Consider the following 20,297-nt stretch of genomic DNA (forward strand, 5'->3'; position numbering starts at 1 on the left):
AGAATAAGCATTTTTTCAGCGTTTTTCCGGGATGCACGCAGACTGCATCAGTATTTTGTGGATCTGCAATTTGTAAAATGGACACGGTCGCATGATTGCACCCTATAAATCTAAAAAAAAATGGTAGCATTTGAAAGGACCCCAGACAGTGCAAAAAAAAAAAAAAGTTTCCTTTTTGGTGGCCTCAAAGCAAATGGGTAAAATATAAATTTGCCCCGTGTATAAATCAGCGCTCTGTGGGACAAATAAAAAAAAGGGCAACAGAATACAACCATGGAACATCGTAAACTGAAACACGGGACTGCAGGGGTTAAACGGTGGGTAGAGTACAGAGACGTAAATGGCCGTGAACACCTCGCCGCACCAGCCCAGGAGGCCTACAAAAATTCCTCTTATTGTGTGACGTGTGTGGGCAGTATTCTTCCCCGCTCACAATGGGAGGCTTAGTGCACACAAATTAGGAAGGTTAAAGGGTTTACCTCCTTATTACACAGGGAATTAGCCTCTGCTCTGCAAAAACGTACAAGACAGGTCGAAATATCAAACGCCGCGGGCACGATGGGATAAACAGGAAAATAATATCATATTCCGTGTAAAGACTGGAAATCCTGCGAAGCTTAACGTGGATTTGCACAGTCCTTTCCTCTGGTGGAGGTCTCTTGTACCGACCGCCACAGTTAGTCCCTGGGTGTAACGCCGCAGTCGATATCCGTCAGGAGCAGTAGACGCATTGGGGCGGATTTATAAAGGATTGTTCGGCAGGTGTCGGACGCGGCCCTGCCTACTTCGAGTGGAACTCATTTATCAACATTTTAGGACACTTGTCCAAAGGCGATGGGAGTCATTTACTAAGACCGGCTCTTTTTCCCCTGCGTTGACGTTAGATTCGGCTAATTTAGTTATTTAGGCGCATCTACGGCAGTCCGTGAGCCAGAGTCCCATCCTCCGACACATTGTGAATAACTAAACTTCTGCTCATCGGAGCCCATACATTCTAATACTGTACAGAGCTGAATCTCCGTACAGTATTATTCTAAAGTTTCAAACGAAGCAAATTCGGGTGAAGCTCGCTTCGCTCAACACTAGTTACAACCACCCTGCAATCCAGCAGCAGTGGCCGTGCTTTCACACTATAGCTCCCACAGTCCCAGCCACCATAGACTGGAGCTTTTTCCTATAGTGTGCAAGCACGACCACTACTGCTGGATTACAGGGTGGTCATAACCATGTAAACGAGCAGTGTATAGTGTGATGGAAGAATGAATCCAGCCAGCAGAGGAAACAACATGGACAATCACAGTACATTAGTAAGTGCCTTGCATTCACGTTCACCACATGATCAAAGCCACTTGCTGAAGTGAGACAACCAGTGATGGCCAGCGAACACATGCGGGCTGCCATCTTTAGTAAGGTTAGACTCACCCATCCGGCGATGCACAGGTAAGCCCCCGGTGGCTGTTCTCGGAACTGCCTGCTCCCGGTGACCGCATCCGATTTCAGACCCGCTCGCGGCACAGGTAAGGGCTTACCTGTGCATCGCCGGACGGGTGAGTCTAACCTTACTAAAGATGGCAGCCCGCATGTGTTCGCTGGCAAACACTGCGAACTGGCCATCACTGGAGACAACCTGCAATATCAGACATGGCCCAGGAACAGGTATATATTAAAAGGGTTGTCCAGATTCTGGGGCCTTTCAGGCCAACATTTGAACCGGTCCGCAATCCGCATGATACAGAGCGGTGCGGAGCGAAGGCATGGAGTGGAAGCCCTACGTTGCACTTCCATGGGATTTCGGTCCGTGCCTCTGGTCAGTGCGGACCGAATCTTACGGATCGCGAATTCATTCAAGTGAATGGTTCCGCAAACGGTGTGCACACGCCCGGAGCCCATGCACTGCAGACCGCAGCGCGGCCACCAGGTGCATATGACCTTAGGGAGATTTCACATCTCCGTTCTTCTGATCCATCAGAAAAAAAAACATAAAAAAAAAAAAAAACACGGATCCTGGCAATCATTTATGCACATTTAGCATCTGTTTGAGCCATTTCCATCAGAGATCTGTTATTTTAGACAGAAAAAAATTCCTGTATGCAGTACTTTTTTTTCCCGTCTAAAAAAAACTAATCTCAGACAGAAATGGCTCAAACGGATGCCAAATGTGCAAAAGGAGAGCATTCCCGGAGCCTAGAGGACTTGTGACTGTATGCTATTCCCCTTGTAAGTACTCCTAGATGGGATCAGTAAAAGCAGCAAATGTGCAGACTGCCACCTACAGGCTGTTCTCAGGATTACAACTATTTATTTTATTTTTTTAATATATATGCAAACCGCAAACATTGTGATATGCAGAATAGCGCTTTACGGAGACCCCATAGTAATAGCTCTCGACTCACACAGGCAACGACCGCTGGTTGAGACGGGCCACCATTGCAGCCAGTGATTGGCTGATCAGCCATGGGTCGTACATCCACACGACATGAATTGATCTGTCATTGCTGAGCAGAATTTATACATGTTTACATCTTAATTTAAATGCACGCCCTCACCGCATCATGGTGGCTGCTTTCCAGCGGGTTCATACACTAATGTGGCAGCAAGACCGCTGCTGTCAGGCTAAGCCCTCCTAGGCGCAAACCCACAGCAACCATGCAGCACTGCACCATGTGAACAGATCTCAAAAGCTCACCTTTCCACAGGGTCACAGAAAGCAGACTGAAATCAAACAGGCATCGCCCCTTCTCCAGGTTCCTGCTAATTAAACACACCTGAGCCGAACGGAGGGAGTGCAGATACTGGGGGAAAAAAGCCCAAAAAAAGAGGGGACAGAATTCAAAGATGCCAAACTGGAGAGAAAAAGCAATGGATTTTATGAACAGGACCCTGTGTGTGGACAGCAGAAAAGACCAACAAGGGAGCATGCCTTATGGGGTATTGAATATGGTGCACAATATTAACAGACTATATTAGTAAGGCCTCATGCATACGGCCGTCGCCGTATTGAAGCCCGCAAACACCGGCGCTGTGCTCCCTGCATCACGGATGCTGACCCATTCACTTGAATGGGTCCGCAATCCGGAGCTGTGGTGCGGAACGGAGACACGGAAGCACTACGGAGCGCTTCCGTGGAGTTTCTGTCCGTGCCTCCGCACCGCAAAAAAATAGAACATGTACGGATGTTGCCCGTGCATTGAGGACTGCAAATTGCTGCCCCCAATGCACGGAACGGCCGCACAACGGCCGTGTGCATGAGGGCTAAGGGCTCTTTCACACGAGCGGATGCCGTGCGGTTAATCCACTGCGTGAAAGAATGCCAAGCCGCGTTCCGGACAGCAGAGACACGGAGCATTAAGATGATCATGCTCCGTGCCTCTCTGTGATCTTTTCACTACAAAATCACAGTGAGATAAAGTTGTCACATTGATTTTGTAGTAAAAAGGTCACAGAGAGGCACGGAGCATTGCTGCTGTCCGGAACGGGACTTGGCTCTCTGTCACGCAGAAGATTAACCGCACGGCATCCGCTCGTGTGAAAGAGCCCTAAGGGTGCATTCGCATCACCGTTTAGGAGAAGAGAGAGAGAGAAAAAAAAACAGGATCCTGTAAAAAAAAAACAAAAAAAAACGGATCCTGTTGCATCAGTTGTCATCCGTTTGAGCCATTTCCATCTGAGATGCATTTTTTTTGGGCTACTTCCACATTAGCGGCAGCCTTCTCCGGCAGGCTGTTCCGGCGGGTGAACAGCCTGCTGGATCCGTGCAGCCGCTAGTGCACGCGTACCGCCGAAGGTCCGCTCCATGCAAACATGCCGAGAGGCGGCCGGAATAAAACTACGGCAGTAGAAACTCCCAAAAAAGTGACCCCATTTTGGAAACTACGGGATAAGGTGACAGTTTTAGGCCTCATGCACACGACCGTATTTTGTTTCCTTGTCCGTTCCGTTTTTTTTGCTGATAGGATGCGGACCCATTCATTTCAATGGGTCCGCAAAAAATGCAGACAGCACACCGTGTGCTGTCCGCATCAGTATGTCCGTTCCGTAGCCCTGCAAAAAAAATAGTGCATGTCCTATTTTTTTCTAGTTTGCGGACAAGGATAGGCATTATTACAACGGATCCGCAAAAAAAAAAGGATGCCATACGGACGTCATCCGTTGTTTTTTTTTGCGGATTCGCAACATGGTTATATGGGAAAATAATAGCATTCTGAATACAGAATGAATAGTACAATAGGGCTGGAGGGGTTAAAAATAAAAAATTTAACTCGCCTTAATCCACTTGTTTGCGCAGCCGGCATCTTTTCTGTCATGTTTTGTGAAGAATAGGACCTTTGATGACGTCACTACGTTCATCAGATGGTCCGTCACATGATCCATCACCATAGTGATGGATCATGTGATGGACCAAGTGAAAGTTTGATTTTTGATTATTATTCTGTCCCATTACTTTTGGTCCCGTAACAAGTGGGAGGCACATATGCAAACTGTTGTAATTCCTGCACCGTTCACCTGATTTGGATGTAAATAGCCTCAAATTACAGCTGACAGTCTGCAGGTAAAGCACATCTTGTTTGTTTCATTTCCAATCCATTGTGGTGGTGTATAGAGCCAAAAATGTTACAATTGTGTCTATGTCCCAATATTTATGGACCTGACTGTATGTCATCATCTATCAATTCCCTCCGGGCAGCTCCCGGGTCCTTCCACGCCAAGCTTCTTCCAGCTATGCCCCCATGTATACAGTGCTGCTGAAGATATAATTTCTGAAAGACCAGATATAGTGGGTGAATCCATACAATGATTAGATGCAAATGTATAAAACTGACTCGTACTACTGTCTACTGTGCAGAATCTATGGTGTATTTCTAGGAGATGCAGCTTCACACTGCTCCTCCTGCAAGCATTGACAGGGAGAAACCTATCACAAGCAGGAGGCAGGGGAGACAGGCTGAAGCTGCATCACATATAAATGCACTGAGACCCTGCAGTGTGAGGGGAGAGCAGTTGTAAGTCACTGATCTATCGCTTGCTTGACAAGTGCAGTGTGATCAGACTCTGCCCATATAGGCTTGATTGGGAGAACCATATCAGAGGAAAAAACCCGTAAATCCACTAAAACAGGAGCAGACATGAATAGTTAATAACAGGCTGTGCTGCACTATATAGGAAAAATACAGATTTGCTTGTGTGTGTTTCTAAAACAAGGGTATGAAAGTCTTGTAAACTAGTAGGTATGCCTTGCATATACCCTATTTGGGTGGTTAACTCTGTGGCTGGCATCCAGCTGGAAAGGACATTTCTGAGGAGCATTTTGAGGAGACCCCCCCCCCCCCCCAAACAGATCTGAATGCTCCTCCTCCATTTTGGTTGGATATGAAGCACAGTATACAGTTATACACTGTAGGAGCTGTACGGCCGAACCTCTTGGCGCCCATTAATGTAACCCTTTCTGTTCATATAGTATATGGCTTTAGGTGAGGTGCACTAAGCAGAGTGTGTGCAAGAACTACATATCCCAGCAATTCCTCTACTAACGAGCAGCAGATGAGAGGAGACTGGTGGTACCCGAAGGACAGAGGAAGGTCAGGTGGATTGTGGTCGGCCACGTTTCTTCTATCCACATGAACCTAGACAGAAAAAAAGGAAGTGGATTACTATTAGATCACTACAGCCCCGATGGATGACCATTAGCCCCGAGGCAGGAATAGTCCCCTCTGCAGAGTATCACTGCCCCAACATCAGCACCTCCCCTGTCATTCCAAATGCATCGCATCCGCCTCCACACAGAGCATCCCGCCAGCTGCAGCACATTGGCCCCTGTGTCCCCTCCTCCCCCAGCTCCTAGCACATTGGCCCCTGTGTCCCCTCCTCCTCCTCCCAGCACATTGGCCCCTGCGTCCCCTTATCCAGCTGCCTACACATTGGCCCCTGTGTCCCCTCCTCCAGCTCCCTACACATTGGCCCCTGTGTCCCCTCCTTCAGCTTCCTGCACATTGGCCCCTGCATCCCCTTCTCCAGCTCTCAGCACATTGGCCCTTGTGTCGTCTTCTCCCCCAGCTCCCTACACATTGGCCCCTGTGTCCCCTCCTCCAGCTCACAGCACATTGGCCCCTCTTCCAGCTCCCAGCACATTGGCCCCTCTTCCAGCTCCCAGCACACTGGCCCCTCCTCCAGCTCCCAGCACATTGGCCCCTGTGGCCCCCGCCTCCAGCTCTCTGCACACTGGCCCCTGTGGCCCCTCCTCCAGCTCCCTGCACATTGGCCCCTGTGTCCCCCTCCTCCAGCTCCCAGCACATTGGCCCCTCTTCCAGCACTTTGGCCCCTCCTCCAGCTCCCAGCACATTGGCCTCTGTGGCCCCTCTTCCAGCACTTTGGCCCCTCCTCCAGCTCCCAGCACATTGGCCCCTGTGGCCCCTCTTCCAGCACTTTGGCCCCTGTGTCCCCTCCTCCAGCTCCCAGCACATTGGCCCCTCCTCCAGCTCCATGCACACTGGCCCCTGTGTCCCCTCCTCCAGCTCCCAGCACATTGGCCCCTGTGGCCCCTCTTCCAGCACTTTGGCCCCTGTGGCCCCTCCTCCAGCTCCCAGCACATTGGCTCCTGTGGCCCCTCCTCCAGCTCTCTGCACACGGGCCCCTGTGGCCCCTCCTCTCGCTGTAGCATTACCTCAACACCCGGAAACCAGCAGCTCCTGTTCTCGCCACTAACAATAAACCTCGCCCCTTGCCGACCGTCACGTGACGTGACAACAATCCCATTCTAGCGCGTTAATACATCGAATGTATCGGCTCCTGTGAGGCTTTGGTCACGTGAGGAGGTCATGTGACTCATCTCCGCTCAGATTTGTGTTCCCTCACAACTTGGCTCCGGGATATTCGTTCCTTTTAGGAAATCTTCCATGATGGAGTCTGAAGACGATCTGTTCGGGGGGATTGTGATGTCTGAGGAGAGGCGAGTGTCTGTGTGATGATACAGGGGTGCTGTATGCACGGATATGGATAGTAGGGGCTCCTGCACTGTAGTGTATGGACCCGGGGCACTCACAGGGCCTAGCCGCATGCTTATGTCTAATAGACTTTAAGTTTTGATTTCTCACAACTTTCAAGATCTCTGCTTGCTGTCAGTGGGTTGAGACATTTGTTGTTTACTGCAGAGGCTGAAAACCTTGCACAAACCTCATTTCTTGAAGCTGAGGGTTTGCTACAATTACATCCTAGGCTATTCTACAAGCAGATCATACATTTCACCTGCACTGATGCATTGTAACAAACTATCAGAATAGGATGTGCTGCTGATGTGTTTAGGTGGGATGTAATTGTAGCAAACCCTCAGCTGTGAGGAGGAATAAAAGATCCGAAAGGTTTCCTCTGGTTCCTACCTCCTGGCCCGACTAGACACACAGGGAATGACCATTCAGCCAACTAGGGAGACCCAGGAGACTTCGGAGGACCCGTCCCCTCCCCTGACATCTCTGTTTTAGTAACTACTTGCCTCCCCCATGTAATACCAATTTTGGAGCATCTTTTCTTACGGCTCTATGTTGTGGCATTTCTTTATTATTCCTGCTAGAAGTTATGAAGGAATTGCCAGCAGCTTGTAGTAAAGGTACAGAGGGGTGTACCTGCTCAGTCTGACACCAGCAGCACTGATTGGACACAGACGCTACTGGTAACACCCAGCAGTACCTTTACTGCAGACTGCTGGCGGTTTATCTGTAAACTTCTAGCGGGAATAACACAGGGATAGCACAACATCGCGTCATGAGAAGAGATGCTCCAGAATTATTATTACATGGGTAATGCAAGTAGTAACTAAACCAGACATGTCAGGAGAGGTGACAGGTCCTCCAGCTTTGGGGGCCTCTCTTCCAGACCTGCGCAGAGGTGCGGACTTACCTTCTCCCCGCCACTGGGTTCTGGCTCCTTTGATCCCATTGATACATACTTTATCTGCTCACCACTGCTGGGTTCCGGCTCCTTCGGTCCCCCACTGCCATAACGTGCCCCGGTACCTGCTCATATACATCATGTGTGCTGCGGCAGTCCATGTGCCATGTGACCCAGTGACGTGATGCGTGGCAGTGTCACTTGAGGCCCCCATCAAACCGGTTGTGTATGAGCGGGGACCGTAGCTTGTCAATGGTAGTGGGGAGCTGGTACGTCTGCAAAGTGGATGGTATTTAAAGGGGTTTTCCGAGATTTTTTTTTAATTTTTTTTTACTGATGACCTGTCCTCAGGGTAGGACATCAGTATGTGATGGATGGGGGTCTGAGACACGGGACTCCTGCCGATCAGCTCTGAGCGCCGCAGCCTTCTCTTTGCTATTCCTAGGCCAGTGACATCACATTTATCGGTCACGTGGCCTAGGAGCAGCTCAGTCCCATTGAAGTGAAAGCGGCGCTCACAGTAGCGCTGCTGCCTTCACAAACAGCTGATCGGCAGGAGTCCCGGGTATCTGACCCCCACTAATCTGGAGGATAGGTCATCAGTAAAAAAAAATCTCTGAAAACCTTTTTAGATAAATCAGTTTCCATAGTGGATTTCACCCTTTGCAAACCACATAGGGGAAAGCCTATGTTAGTGCTATGGAGACGAGCATCTCTGTAGTACAGGCATCCTCAAAACTGCGGCCCTCCAGCTGTTGCAAAACTACAACTCCCAGCATGCCCGAACAGCTTACAGGTATCAGTCTACAGCAGGGCATTGTGGGAGTTATAGTTTTACAACAGCTGGAGGGCCGCGGTTTGAGGGTGCCTGCTGTAGTAGATGATGGGAGTTGTAATTTGTCACAACAACTATTGCTGACAAGATATTTCTCTGAACTTGATAACATTTTCTAAATTCCTATTAGGGAGTCAATAGAGGAGGGGGGGGGTCGCTATAAAGAGCATGTCCATGGATGGCCCTATCGATGTCACCGAGCACCTTGTAGTGCTTCATTTCACCTGTGGTGGTGCTGGTGGGTTTCATTAGTTTCATCACAGATTACCACTGATACCTGGGGTCTCCCCCCACCTGGTCAGGATATCGAGGCGTCTGCAGCTACCGTTAACCCATTGCATTAGAACAGGGTTAGTCTGGTTCTATTCACCCAGCCGGTCATTAGTGCACAGACCCGCAGCACATTTAATCTTGTCGTCTCCATGTGATGCCTGTAGGTACCACGGGGAAGGATACGAAGAAGGCTTTGCCGAAGGAAATCGCATCGGTGAGACAGAAGGCAAACAGTACGGAGCCGTGTATGGGGCGAAAATGGGATCTGAGGTAAAAATCTCCATAGGATTGTCGCAACTTCAGTGTGGCGTATCTTGTATTACATACATGCTATAGTGATTCCTCGTCCTCATACAGTGAAGGAGATCGCTGCGCGTAAATGCGCGGTCTCCTTCACTAAATGAGCAGCCGACTGTTGGGAAGGAACGCTTCCTTCCCGACAGTCGGCTGCTAAATCATCTCGTGTAAATAGGCAAAGAACATTGCAGCCCTCCAGAATACCAGTGAAAAGCCAGCAACCTGTTCACTCCTGTGCAGTGCGACATTTCAGACGGCCATGGCGTTTTGCGGTCTGCAAATTGCAGATCCGCAAAACATGGATACCGGCCGTGTGCGTTCCACATTTTGCGGACCGTACATGGCTGGCACTATGATAGAAATGACTATTCTTGTGCGTGATTTCGGACAAGAATAGGACACGCTCTATCTTTATCGCAGGCCGTGGAACAGAAGTGCGGATGCGGACAGCACACTGTGTGCTGTTGACAACTTTTGCGGCCCCGATGAAATGAATGGGTCCGCACCCTTCTGCAAAATTGCGGAACGGATGCGGACTCATTCATACGGTCATCTGAATGAGCCCTAAGATTGTTGAAAAAAGCCCGAATGTGGGACTGAAACGTCGCTCTGAACAGGAGAGAGCAAATTGCTGGATTTTCACTGATATTCTGGACGGCTGACGTAATGTTCTTTGCATAAAGTGATGAGGTCAGTAGGTCAGTGTGGGCTCATGAGTCATGCTGGGTATGATTGGGCGTGACTCGTCCCTTTTGTCATCGAGCCCTACTACTCCCATTATCTCTGAATATCTACTGTCTATCTATAGTATACATATACGTGGGGCGGCCGCTCACACCTCAGGTGACAACTTCAGGAACCTGCACTTTTCACTCCCGTGGTGCATGAGCTCATTATTTCCTCAATTGCCTTTGGTCTTGTGACTCGCAGGTTTAGTGCTTTGACACCAGACGCCGATATCTCGTCAGCACATCTTGTTCCCTCGTCCTGCAGCTAATTACAGCTTCTCCATGACATCCGTGCCTTACCCCGGGCTAACGAATGCTGCGTGATTAGCTCTCCCCAGATCTGGGCCTCAGAGAGCTCATAGATCAGGGATGGCCAACCTGAGGCTCTCCAGCTGTTCCAAAACTACAACTCCCAGCATTCCCAGACTGCCTACAGCTAGCAGCCTACAGCAGGGCATGGTGGGAGTTGTAGTTTTACAACAGCTGGAGAGCCGCAGGTTGGCCATGCCTGTCATAGATGATTGTATGTCTCTGTATAGAAGTGTCCATCTATCCTATCTATCTAATCTATCTCATATCTATCTCTCTCATATCTATCTATCTATCTATCTATCTATCTATCTATCTATCTATCCAGGGGTGGCCAACCTTACATACACAAAGAGCCTAAAAAAAAAAAGTATGACTACCAGGAGCCACAGGCTATACATTTACATACAGTTACCGTATTTTTCGCCCTACAAGATGCACCTAGGTTTTAACAAAGAAAAATAAGATTAAAGAAATAGATTTTTCATCTGATCTGAGGTCTGCTAAAAATATTTTTTCTTATTGTTTATTAGCAGAGAAAAAAATAAATATATTTTTCATCAGACCTCAGACTCCTAAATCGGATCCCCAATCCTTATCTGACCTACAATAAGATCACCAAACCTCATCAGACTTCCAAATCAGACTCCCAATGCTTGGATCAGACAACACAAATCAGACTCCCAGTGTCAGACCCTCAGTGCTCAGATCCCCCCCTCATGCTCAGATCTCCCCCCCATGCTCAGACCTGACCAACCCATGCTCAAACAAGACCGCCATGCTCAGATCTGGACCCCCCATTGCTCAGATCTGGACCCCCCATTGCTCAGATCTGGACCCCCCATTGCTCAGATCTGGACCCCCCATTGCTCAGATCTGGACCCCCCATTGCTCAGATCTGGACCCCCCATTGCTCAGATCTGGACCCCCCATTGCTCAGATCTGGATCCGCCCCCCCATGCTTAGATCAGACCCAAATTCTCAGTTCTATCATTTAAAAAAAATCTCTTCCTCTCCTTCACTGGGCTCCTGCTCGGTCGGGCACCTGCTACTCTGCAGGTCTGACACGCTCTCCACTGTGACCTGATGAGCACAATGTCAGGTCACAGTGCGTGTCTCCATTTACCACGTTCTCACACTGTGTGCATCAGGACGTAGTGGAGAGTGAGCTGGAGCTGCAAAGTAGTTCCTGATCAGGAAAAGAGATCTGAGCCTGGGGTGGAGAGGGGGGCTTCCTGGCTTCACAGCTAGAGCCTCACTTGAAGTAGCAAAGAGCCGCATGTGGCTCAAGAGCCACAGGTTGGCCACCCCTGTATCTATCTATCTATCTATCTATCTGTCTACCTGCACTAAAATTCCTTTAATCCGGTATTCATGGGATCAGAAATTCCAGTTGATAAAATATCCTAGATTATTGTCCATAGAAAAATATATAAAATTTACTAGAGATCCTTCTGGAAGAAAGGTAAAAAAAAAACACCTAAATGTTAGTACAGTCAGTATATGGCATGATAATATGAGGACCGTCCTAATGCGTTCCCTCCAGGTAGATTTACCAGAGATCAACCTGCGGCCCTCCAGCTGTTGTAAAACTACAACTCCCACAATGCCCTGCTGTAGGCTGATACCTGTAGGCTGTTCGGGCATGCTGGGAGTTGTAGTTTTGCAACAGCTGGAGGGCCGCAGTTTGAGGATGCCTGGATTACACAATAGGTCAGATCTATGCTGGATTATCAGACTTTCTGGATTAAGAGTTCTACTGTGTGAATTATATATACATACCTATGTAGAAAAAAAATTTGCGGACAAGAATAGGCAGTTATATTAATGGCTGTCCGTGTGCATTCAACAATTTGCGCAATGGCACGGACGCCATGCGTGTTTTGTGGATCCGCAAGTTGTGGACAGCAAAACACAGAACGGTCGTGTGCATGAGGCCTAAATGATATGAACTACAGTACAATACATGCATCGAGTAGTTCAAATCCAATTCAGATGTAGCCGAAAAATGTGTCTGTCTCTAGCGTTAGTTGTGCCTTTGTAATTTCCCGTTTTCTTCCATTTACAGCTGGGTTGTTATCTTGGATTTGCTTCCACGTGGAGACTCCTCCTCTCGCCCATCACAGATGAAAAACAGAGGTTCGCACCCTTTTTGTGTTATTTTATAAAATGCAAGGTGAACGGTAAGAACCCGATTGTAGCCGAGCAGAAGACTGAGCAAAGGAAACCAGTTAGGTTTCTTAAAGGGGCCGGCTGTTCCAATACTTAAAATAATAATCTATCCCCAGGATAAGAGTCTGAAAGGCGGGGGTCTAACAGGCGGCACCACAGATCACAAGAATGGGGTCTTGTGTCCCACCGTAAAAATGCAGTGACAGTTGAGCACGTGCACTGCCATTCATTCATTCTCTATGGGACTGCCGGAGATAGCCGAGCACCTTTCCCTGCTATCTTCAGCCATTCCTTAGAGCAGGGATCTCAAACTGCGGCCCTCCAGCTGTTGCAAAACTACAACTCCCACAATGCCCGGACAGCCTACAGGTATCAGCCTACAGCAGGGCATTGTGGGAGTTGTAGTTTTGCAACAGCTGGAGGGCCGGAGTTTGAGATCCCTGCCTTAGAGAGTGAATGGAGCGGCTGGGCACACGCTCGGCCTTCCACTCCATCGGGACGGGAATGCGGGACCCCCGTTCTCAGGATCCGACCGCTGCATAGGGGATAACTTTCAGATGAAGAGGTAACACACAGGCTTGAATTGCCTTTCCATTCATACCGTGGGCCCAGCACTTGGACCCTCACTGATCAGACACTTTTTGTATTCTCCTGTGGATAGTGCTGATGTTTTACTGTAAATCGCTCTAATGTCGTATTATTTCATATTTATTTTTTTCAATTCTCATTTTATCTTTACTATTTTGCTCAGCAAAAAAATAAAGACCCTCGACTCCTTGATAAAAATGATTGAGAGCTTTCCATCAGATGACCCAACTAATGAGACGCTCCAGGAGGAACTCTCGAGGATCCGGGGCAAAGTGAAGCAGGTTAGTTCTGCGGGCCAGAATCAGACTTCCACTGGCCCACACCTGGACTCCCAATTTTTTTTTTAAACAGGTCAAAATTCTGCGCTGATTAATTTTCGGATAGATCTTTAGGCTGGATTCACGCACATGTTAGCTGAAGGTCTATGAGAAGGACGCACGCAATTAATTTTTTATTTTTATAATGGTATTTTTTTTGTGTCCATATCCAGCATGTTGTAGTAGTGATGTGTGTTTTTATTTTTTATAAAAAATTTTTTAGCCATTTTGCTATACCCTTCTCTATATAGGGAGGGGGGCATCCTGAAAAAACAGATGTGAAGATAAAATCGCCACTGGAAAACACATGCATTTTTATGTTGTTTTTTTTTAAGCAGCAAAAAAAACACCAGACTATGGCCTCATGCACACGACTGTATGTATTTTACAGTCCACAAAAAACGGATCTGCAAAAATACGGATGACATCGGCATGCATTCCATATTTTGTGGAACTGAACAGCTGGCCCCTGATAGAACAGTCCTATCCTTGTCCGTAATGCGGACGATAATAAGACATGCTCTATTGTTTTGCGAAACCGAAATACGGAAACTGAATGCACACGGAGTAACTTCCTTTTTTTTTTTTTTTTTTGCGGACCCATTGAAATGAATGGTTTTGCATACGGTCCGCCAAAAAAAATGAACGGACACGGAAAGAAAATACGTTCGTGTGCATGAGGCCAATGTGTGAGGAGGCCCTGAAAGGCGGTTTTCTGTCCCTGCATAGACATAGAGTTTAAGAGGTTCTCCGCTTATCCTATTTTGATGACCTATCCTCAAAATAAGTCATCAATATCAGATCATTGGGGGATGACTGCCGACATCGAGCTGTGATCATTACAGCTCCTCCGTCCCATTCACTTCAATGAGACGGCTCTGTCCGAATCAAGTGAAGAAGAGGGAGCCATCCCATTGAAGTGAATGGGACGATGCTGCAATGTCGATGGCAAGCAGGTAAACAGTGAGGAGAACACCGCGCTCGTACGTGTTCTTTTCATACAGCTGATCGGCAGAGGTGTCGGCAGTCATCCCCCAACGATCTGATATTGATAAGTGGGAAAACCCCTTTAGGCTAGGTCTACACAACGACATTTGTCGCACCAATGTCGCGCGACAATTTTAATAATGGCAGTCTATGGTGTTGCGCTGCAACATACTGCGACGCGACAGTCGCAGAAAATTAATTCAAGAGGGATTTTTCTGCGACTGTCGCGTCGCAGCATGTCGCATGTTGCAGTGCGACACCAAATGTTGCAGTGTAGTTGTGCCCTAACTGTCGCATGACTTATTGTCGTTGTGTAGACCTAGCCTTAAAGGGAACAAGGTTGTAGCCCTATAAATCCCTACCCACCACGATGGATGACAAGTAAAATCTGTGGGTCCCCCCGCATAACTTAAAAAATTAAATTTGCAAAACTCCTGTGCCAAATGCTAATTAAAGGGGGTTTCCAAGTGTTTTCTTACTGAACCTTTTAGAGACCAAGTGCCCAAACTGGAACCCAAAACCCGCTTATTTATTGCAAAGTGCCAACACGGCAACCTAATCTGAATAGCAATATAGTATATCTTCCACGTACTTTATAATTTAGCTATAATACCTGCCTACATTCAGTGCGCTGCCTGTGCTGTTCATAGTGCGCCCTGCGCTGATGAATGGCAGGAAAAGTCTAAGGCATATGGGTACAACATAGACCTTTTCCAGGGTGCAGGTGCCTACAGAGTGGGCTCTGAGTGCCGCCTCTAGCACCCGTGCCATAGGTTCGCCACCACTGACTTATCCTCTGGTTGGTGGAGGTCTGACACCTGGGACCCCCGCCGATCAGCTGTTTGAGGAGGCAATGGTGCTCGTAGCAGCGCCGGGGCCTTCTCTCTGTTCACCAAGCACAGCGCTGTAGACCATGTGACTGCATCTGGACCTCCCAAGTGTCTGACAGAATCGGCGCAATTTTTTTTGTGTCATCCGCAGGTAACCTGCGCATGCACAGTGGCTTTTTCCTTTTTATGACCAGAAGAATCAGTTTGTTTTGCACTTTCGCCGGTTTCCATGTAATTTACAGAGTCAGCGGTGGCCAATCAATGACAGTTGATGAACCCAGCCGTTAGGGGGAGACCTGCGCATGTGCAGAACAAAAATGTATCCCTTTGCATGCAAAAGGTAAGAGACCGGCATGTGGCGGTTTTCTGCCACATTAACTAACACTTCTCTTCAGATAATCTAGAGCAGGGGTGTCAAACTCAAATTCATCGGGGGCCGCATCAGCAGTTTGGTCACCCTCAAAGGGCCGGAAAACTTAGTTACTTGGCTTGGCCCTTGGGGATCTCGGACGCCACTTCCACACTTTGGCCGGGGGCTCGGTGGAGCTGATGAGGTGTTTTATCCTAATGAGAAAGATTTCATAATAAGTATTTGGAGAAGGTGCAGAGGGATAGCAGAGCAGGGGGAGGCTGGTGCTGCTACTAGGGGGTCATACTTGGGGGAGTAATAAAGCCCACCATAATGCCCCCCCCCTCGTGCCAGTAATAATAGCCCCCTATGCCAGTAATAGCAGCCCCCCTGTGCCAGTAATAGCAGCCCCCAGTAATAACAGCCCCCGGTAATAACAGCCCCCTGTGCCAGTAATAACAGCCCCCAGTAATAACAGCCCCCAGTAATAACAGCCCCTAGTAATAACAGCCCCCGGTAATAACAGCCCCCTGTGCCAGTAATAACAGCCCCCAGTAATAAGAGCCCCTCTGTGCCAGTAATAACAGCCCCCAGTAATAAGAGCCCCTCTGTGTCAGTAATAACAGCCCCCGGTAATAAGAGCCCCCTGTGCAGTAATAACAGCCCCCAGTAATAACAGCCCCTCTGTGCCAGTAATAACAGCCCCCAGTAATAACAGCCCCTCTGTGCCAGTAATAACAGCCCCCAGTAATAACAGCCCCTCTGTGCCAGTAATAACAGCCCCCAGTAATAAGAGCCCCTCTGTGTCAGTAATAACAGCCCCCAGTAATAAGAGCCCCTCTGTGTCAGTAATAACAGCCCCCAGTAATAAGAGCCCCTCTGTGTCAGTAATAACAGCCCCCAGTAATAACAGCCCCTCTGTGCCAGTAATAACAGCCCCCAGTAATAAGAGCCCCTCTGTGCCAGTAATAACAGCCCCCAGTAATAAGAGCCCCTCTGTGTCAGTAATAACAGCCCCCAGTAATAAGAGCCCCTCTGTGTCAGTAATAACAGCCCCCAGTAATAAGAGCCCCTCTGTGTCAGTAATAACAGCCCCCAGTAATAAGAGCCCCTCTGTGTCAGTAATAACAGCCCCCAGTAATAACAGCCCCTCTGTGCCAGTAATAACAGCCCCCAGTAATAAGAGCCCCTCTGTGCCAGTAATAACAGCCCCCAGTAATAAGAGCCCCTCTGTGCCAGTAATAAGAGCCCCTCTGTGCCAGTAATAAGAGCCCCTCTGTGCCAGTAATAACAGCCCCCAGTAATAACAGCCCCTCTGTGCCAGTAATAACAGCCCCCCCTTTGCCAGTAATAACAGCCCCCCCTTTGCCAGTAATAACAGCCCCCCCCCTTTGCCAGTAATAACAGCCCCCCCCTTTGCCAGTAATAACAGCCCCCCCCTTTGTCAGTAATAACAGCCCCCGCCAGTAATAACAGCCCCCCTTTGCCAGTAATAACAGCCCCCGCCAGTAATAACAAACAGCCCCCCCCTTTGCCAGTAATAACAAACAGCCCCCCCTTTGCCAGTAATAACAAACAGCCCCCCCTTTGCCAGTAATAACAAACAGCCCCCCCTTTGCCAGTAATAACAAACAGCCCCCCCTTTGCCAGTAATAACAAACAGCCCCCCCTTTGCCAGTAATAACAAACAGCCCCCCCTTTGCCAGTAATAACAAACAGCCCCCCCTTTGCCAGTAATAACAAACAGCCCCCCCTTTGCCAGTAATAACAAACAGCCCCCCCCTTTGCCAGTAATAACAAACAGCCCCCCCCTTTGCCAGTAATAACAAACAGCCCCCCCCTTTGCCAGTAATAACAAACAGCCCCCCCCTTTGCCAGTAATAACAAACAGCCCCCCCCTTTGCCAGTAATAACAAACAGCCCCCCCCTTTGCCAGTAATAACAAACAGCCCCCCCTTTGCCAGTAATAACAAACAGCCCCCCCTTTGCCAGTAATAACAAACAGCCCCCCCTTTGCCAGTAATAACAAACAGCCCCCCCTTTGCCAGTAATAACAAACAGCCCCCCCTTTGCCAGTAATAACAAACAGCCCCCCCTTTGCCAGTAATAACAAACAGCCCCCCCTTTGCCAGTAATAACAAACAGCCCCCCCTTTGCCAGTAATAACAGCCCCCACCAGTAATAACAGCCCCCCCTTTGCCAGTAATAACAAACAGCCCCCCCCCCTTTGCCAGTAATAACAGCCCCCACCAGTAATAACAGCCCCCACCAGTAATAACAGCCCCCACCAGTAATAACAGCCCCCACCAGTAATAACAGCCCCCACCAGTAATAACAGCCCCCCCTTTGCCAGTAATAACAAACAGCCCCCCCTTTGCCAGTAATAACAGCCCCCGCCAGTAAAAGTATTGTACATAATAAAAAAAATTAAAAAAACACATACTTACCTCCATGTCAGTGATGCGATGCAGGCCTCTTCCGGCCTGTGTCCCACGCTGTATGGCTCGGGCAGCGCGATGACGGCCTCTGATAGGCTGCAGGCACTAGGCCGGCAGCCTATCAGAGGAAGGGAAAGGGACACGCCTCTCCCTCCCCTACCGCAGCACAGGCAGGCACCTGTATCGCTGTCCTGAGGACGGTGATACAGATGACTGGAGATGAGCGCTTCCACAATGGAAGCGCTCATCTCCCTGTGCCCAGCTGCCGCCGCCAGCTCGCTCACTGCGCGGGCCACATGACGAGGTCTGGCGGGCCGGATTCGGCCCGCGGGCCTTGTGTTTGACACCCGTGATCTAGAGGATAAGGAAAATCCAATCATGGGGTGCAAAAAAAAGGGGCATAGATGCACACGATGAGAACATAGGGCGAGATTTATCATCTACCTGCGCCACTTTTCTGGGCGTAAGAAAGTCGTAAACCTGTGTTTGTGACTTTTTAAATGCTGCTTGGGTCGCAAGTGGCATTTGTATGCCTCCCTCGCCACTTTCCCAAAAAGGAGGTTTTTCAAAAATTGGGCCAGCACGTCCACCACATTTGTCTTCATTTGCGCCAGTTTTCCAGCGGAATTGAAGATTGACATCTACGGCGGCTCAGAGCTTCCTTAGATTTCATTCTGGCACACGGGCTGCTAGAGGATGTGCCTAATTTCTGACTAGCCCTGTGCCTTGCCATAAATTGGGAGCATCCTCCAGCAGCGTCGGGGGCTTTGATAAATCTATCCCATAGTCCAGGGCTGGCCAACCTGCGGCTCTCCAGCTGTTGCAAAACTACAACTCCCAGCATGCCCAGTCTGCCTACAGCTATCAGCCTGCAGCAGGGAATAGTGGGAGTTGTAGTTTTACAACAGCTGGAGAGCCGCAGGTTGGCCAGCCCTGCCATAGTCCTACCACTTTACAAATCATTAGTCAGACCACACATGGAGTACTGTGTACAGTTCTGGGCTCCTGTGAACAAGGCAGACATAGCAGAGCTGGAGAGGGTTCAGAGGAGGGCAACTAAAGTAATAACTGGAATGGGGCAACTACAGTACCCTGAAAGATTATCAACATTAGGGTTATTCACTTTAGAAAAAAGACGACTTATGGGAGATTTAATAACTATGTATAAATATATCAGGGGTCAGTACAGAGATCTCTCCCCTCACCTATTTATCCCCAGGACTGTGACGAGGGGACATCCTCTGCGTCTGGAGGAAAGAAGGTTTGTACACAAACATAGAAAAGGGTTCTTTACGGTAAGAGCAGTGAGACTATGGAGCTCTCTGCCTGAGGAGGTGGTGATGGTGAGTACAATAAAGGAATTCAAGAGGGGCCTGGATGTATTTCTGGAGTGTAATAATATTACAGGCTATAGCTACTAGAGAGGGGTCGTGGATCCAGGGAGTTATTCTGATAATTTGGAGTCATAAAGGATTTTTTTTTTCTTTTTGCCTTTATCTGGATCAACCGTGTTGGATAATAGGCTGAACTGACACAACTTTTTCTTTTTTATAATTCCAGGTGTGTTCTACGCTGAACATCCAGCCAGACTTCAGAATAAACCATGAAAACTCTGGACTCTCGTTCTGATATTGGCAGTGAAGACGGCGAAACGTCTAATGGCGCGCAGAAGGCGCGCTGCCGGTCGGGCGCTGGAGCCATGCTGTGACTGAGTTTGGCTTTGGAGTAGGAAAGACCGAGGAGTAAAAATGCTCAGTGTATTTGCTGTGGGCTGAAATCTCTCGCCCCCACTTACCTGGCTGCTGCCGACAGATTTTCCACCTTCTTGGATTTTGCACGCCCCTGCCAAAGCCTGAGCTCACCCAGTCTCCTCGAGCAGAAGTTCTCATACAAGGGGGAACCTGAAAAGAACTGTTAACCTCCTAGTTCTCAGGGACCACTGGGGGAGTATCCTAAATCTGACCAAGGCCTTAATAACCGTGAGTTTACCCCACGTGTGACTGCTGCATCCAGGAAAAGGACGTTTTTGCAGGTTTTTTTCTAACCACATTCAATAAATGATTCATCTTTGAAATGTGTGATGATTTCATATAGTTAATTTTTTTTTTAAAGGATTTGTGTCACTTCAGGAAACTGCATTTATCACCTAGATAAAGTTCATACGAGTCACTTACTAATGTACTGTGATTATCCATATTGCTTCCTTTGCTGGCTTGATTCATTTTTTTCCCATCCCATTATACACTGCTCGTTTCCATGGGTACGACCACCCTGCAATCCAGCAGAAGTGGTCATG

General features: G+C 48.6%; 1 protein-coding gene across 2 annotated transcripts; it reads left to right on the forward strand.

Annotated features, from left to right (window-relative positions):
• Window positions 1–6,804: 6,804 nt before the first annotated feature.
• On the forward strand, window positions 6,805–20,028 carry LTO1 (LTO1 maturation factor of ABCE1). Of its 2 annotated transcripts, XM_040410331.1 has the most exons (6): window positions 6,805–6,943; window positions 9,151–9,256; window positions 12,389–12,459; window positions 13,244–13,361; window positions 19,562–19,656; window positions 19,689–20,028. In XM_040410331.1, the coding sequence occupies exons 1-5, from the start codon at window positions 6,891–6,893 to the stop codon at window positions 19,628–19,630; spliced, it is 417 nt and encodes a 138-aa protein (XP_040266265.1). In that variant the 5' UTR covers window positions 6,805–6,890; the 3' UTR covers window positions 19,631–19,656; window positions 19,689–20,028. The 2 variants fall into 2 exon arrangements, with proteins under 2 accessions (XP_040266265.1, XP_040266264.1); XM_040410330.1 differs by having other exon boundaries at window positions 19,562–20,024.
• Window positions 20,029–20,297: the final 269 nt, after the last annotated feature.

Source organism: Bufo bufo, chromosome 10, assembly GCF_905171765.1.
Source record: "Bufo bufo chromosome 10, aBufBuf1.1, whole genome shotgun sequence".
Taxonomy (NCBI): Eukaryota; Metazoa; Chordata; class Amphibia; order Anura; family Bufonidae; genus Bufo; species Bufo bufo.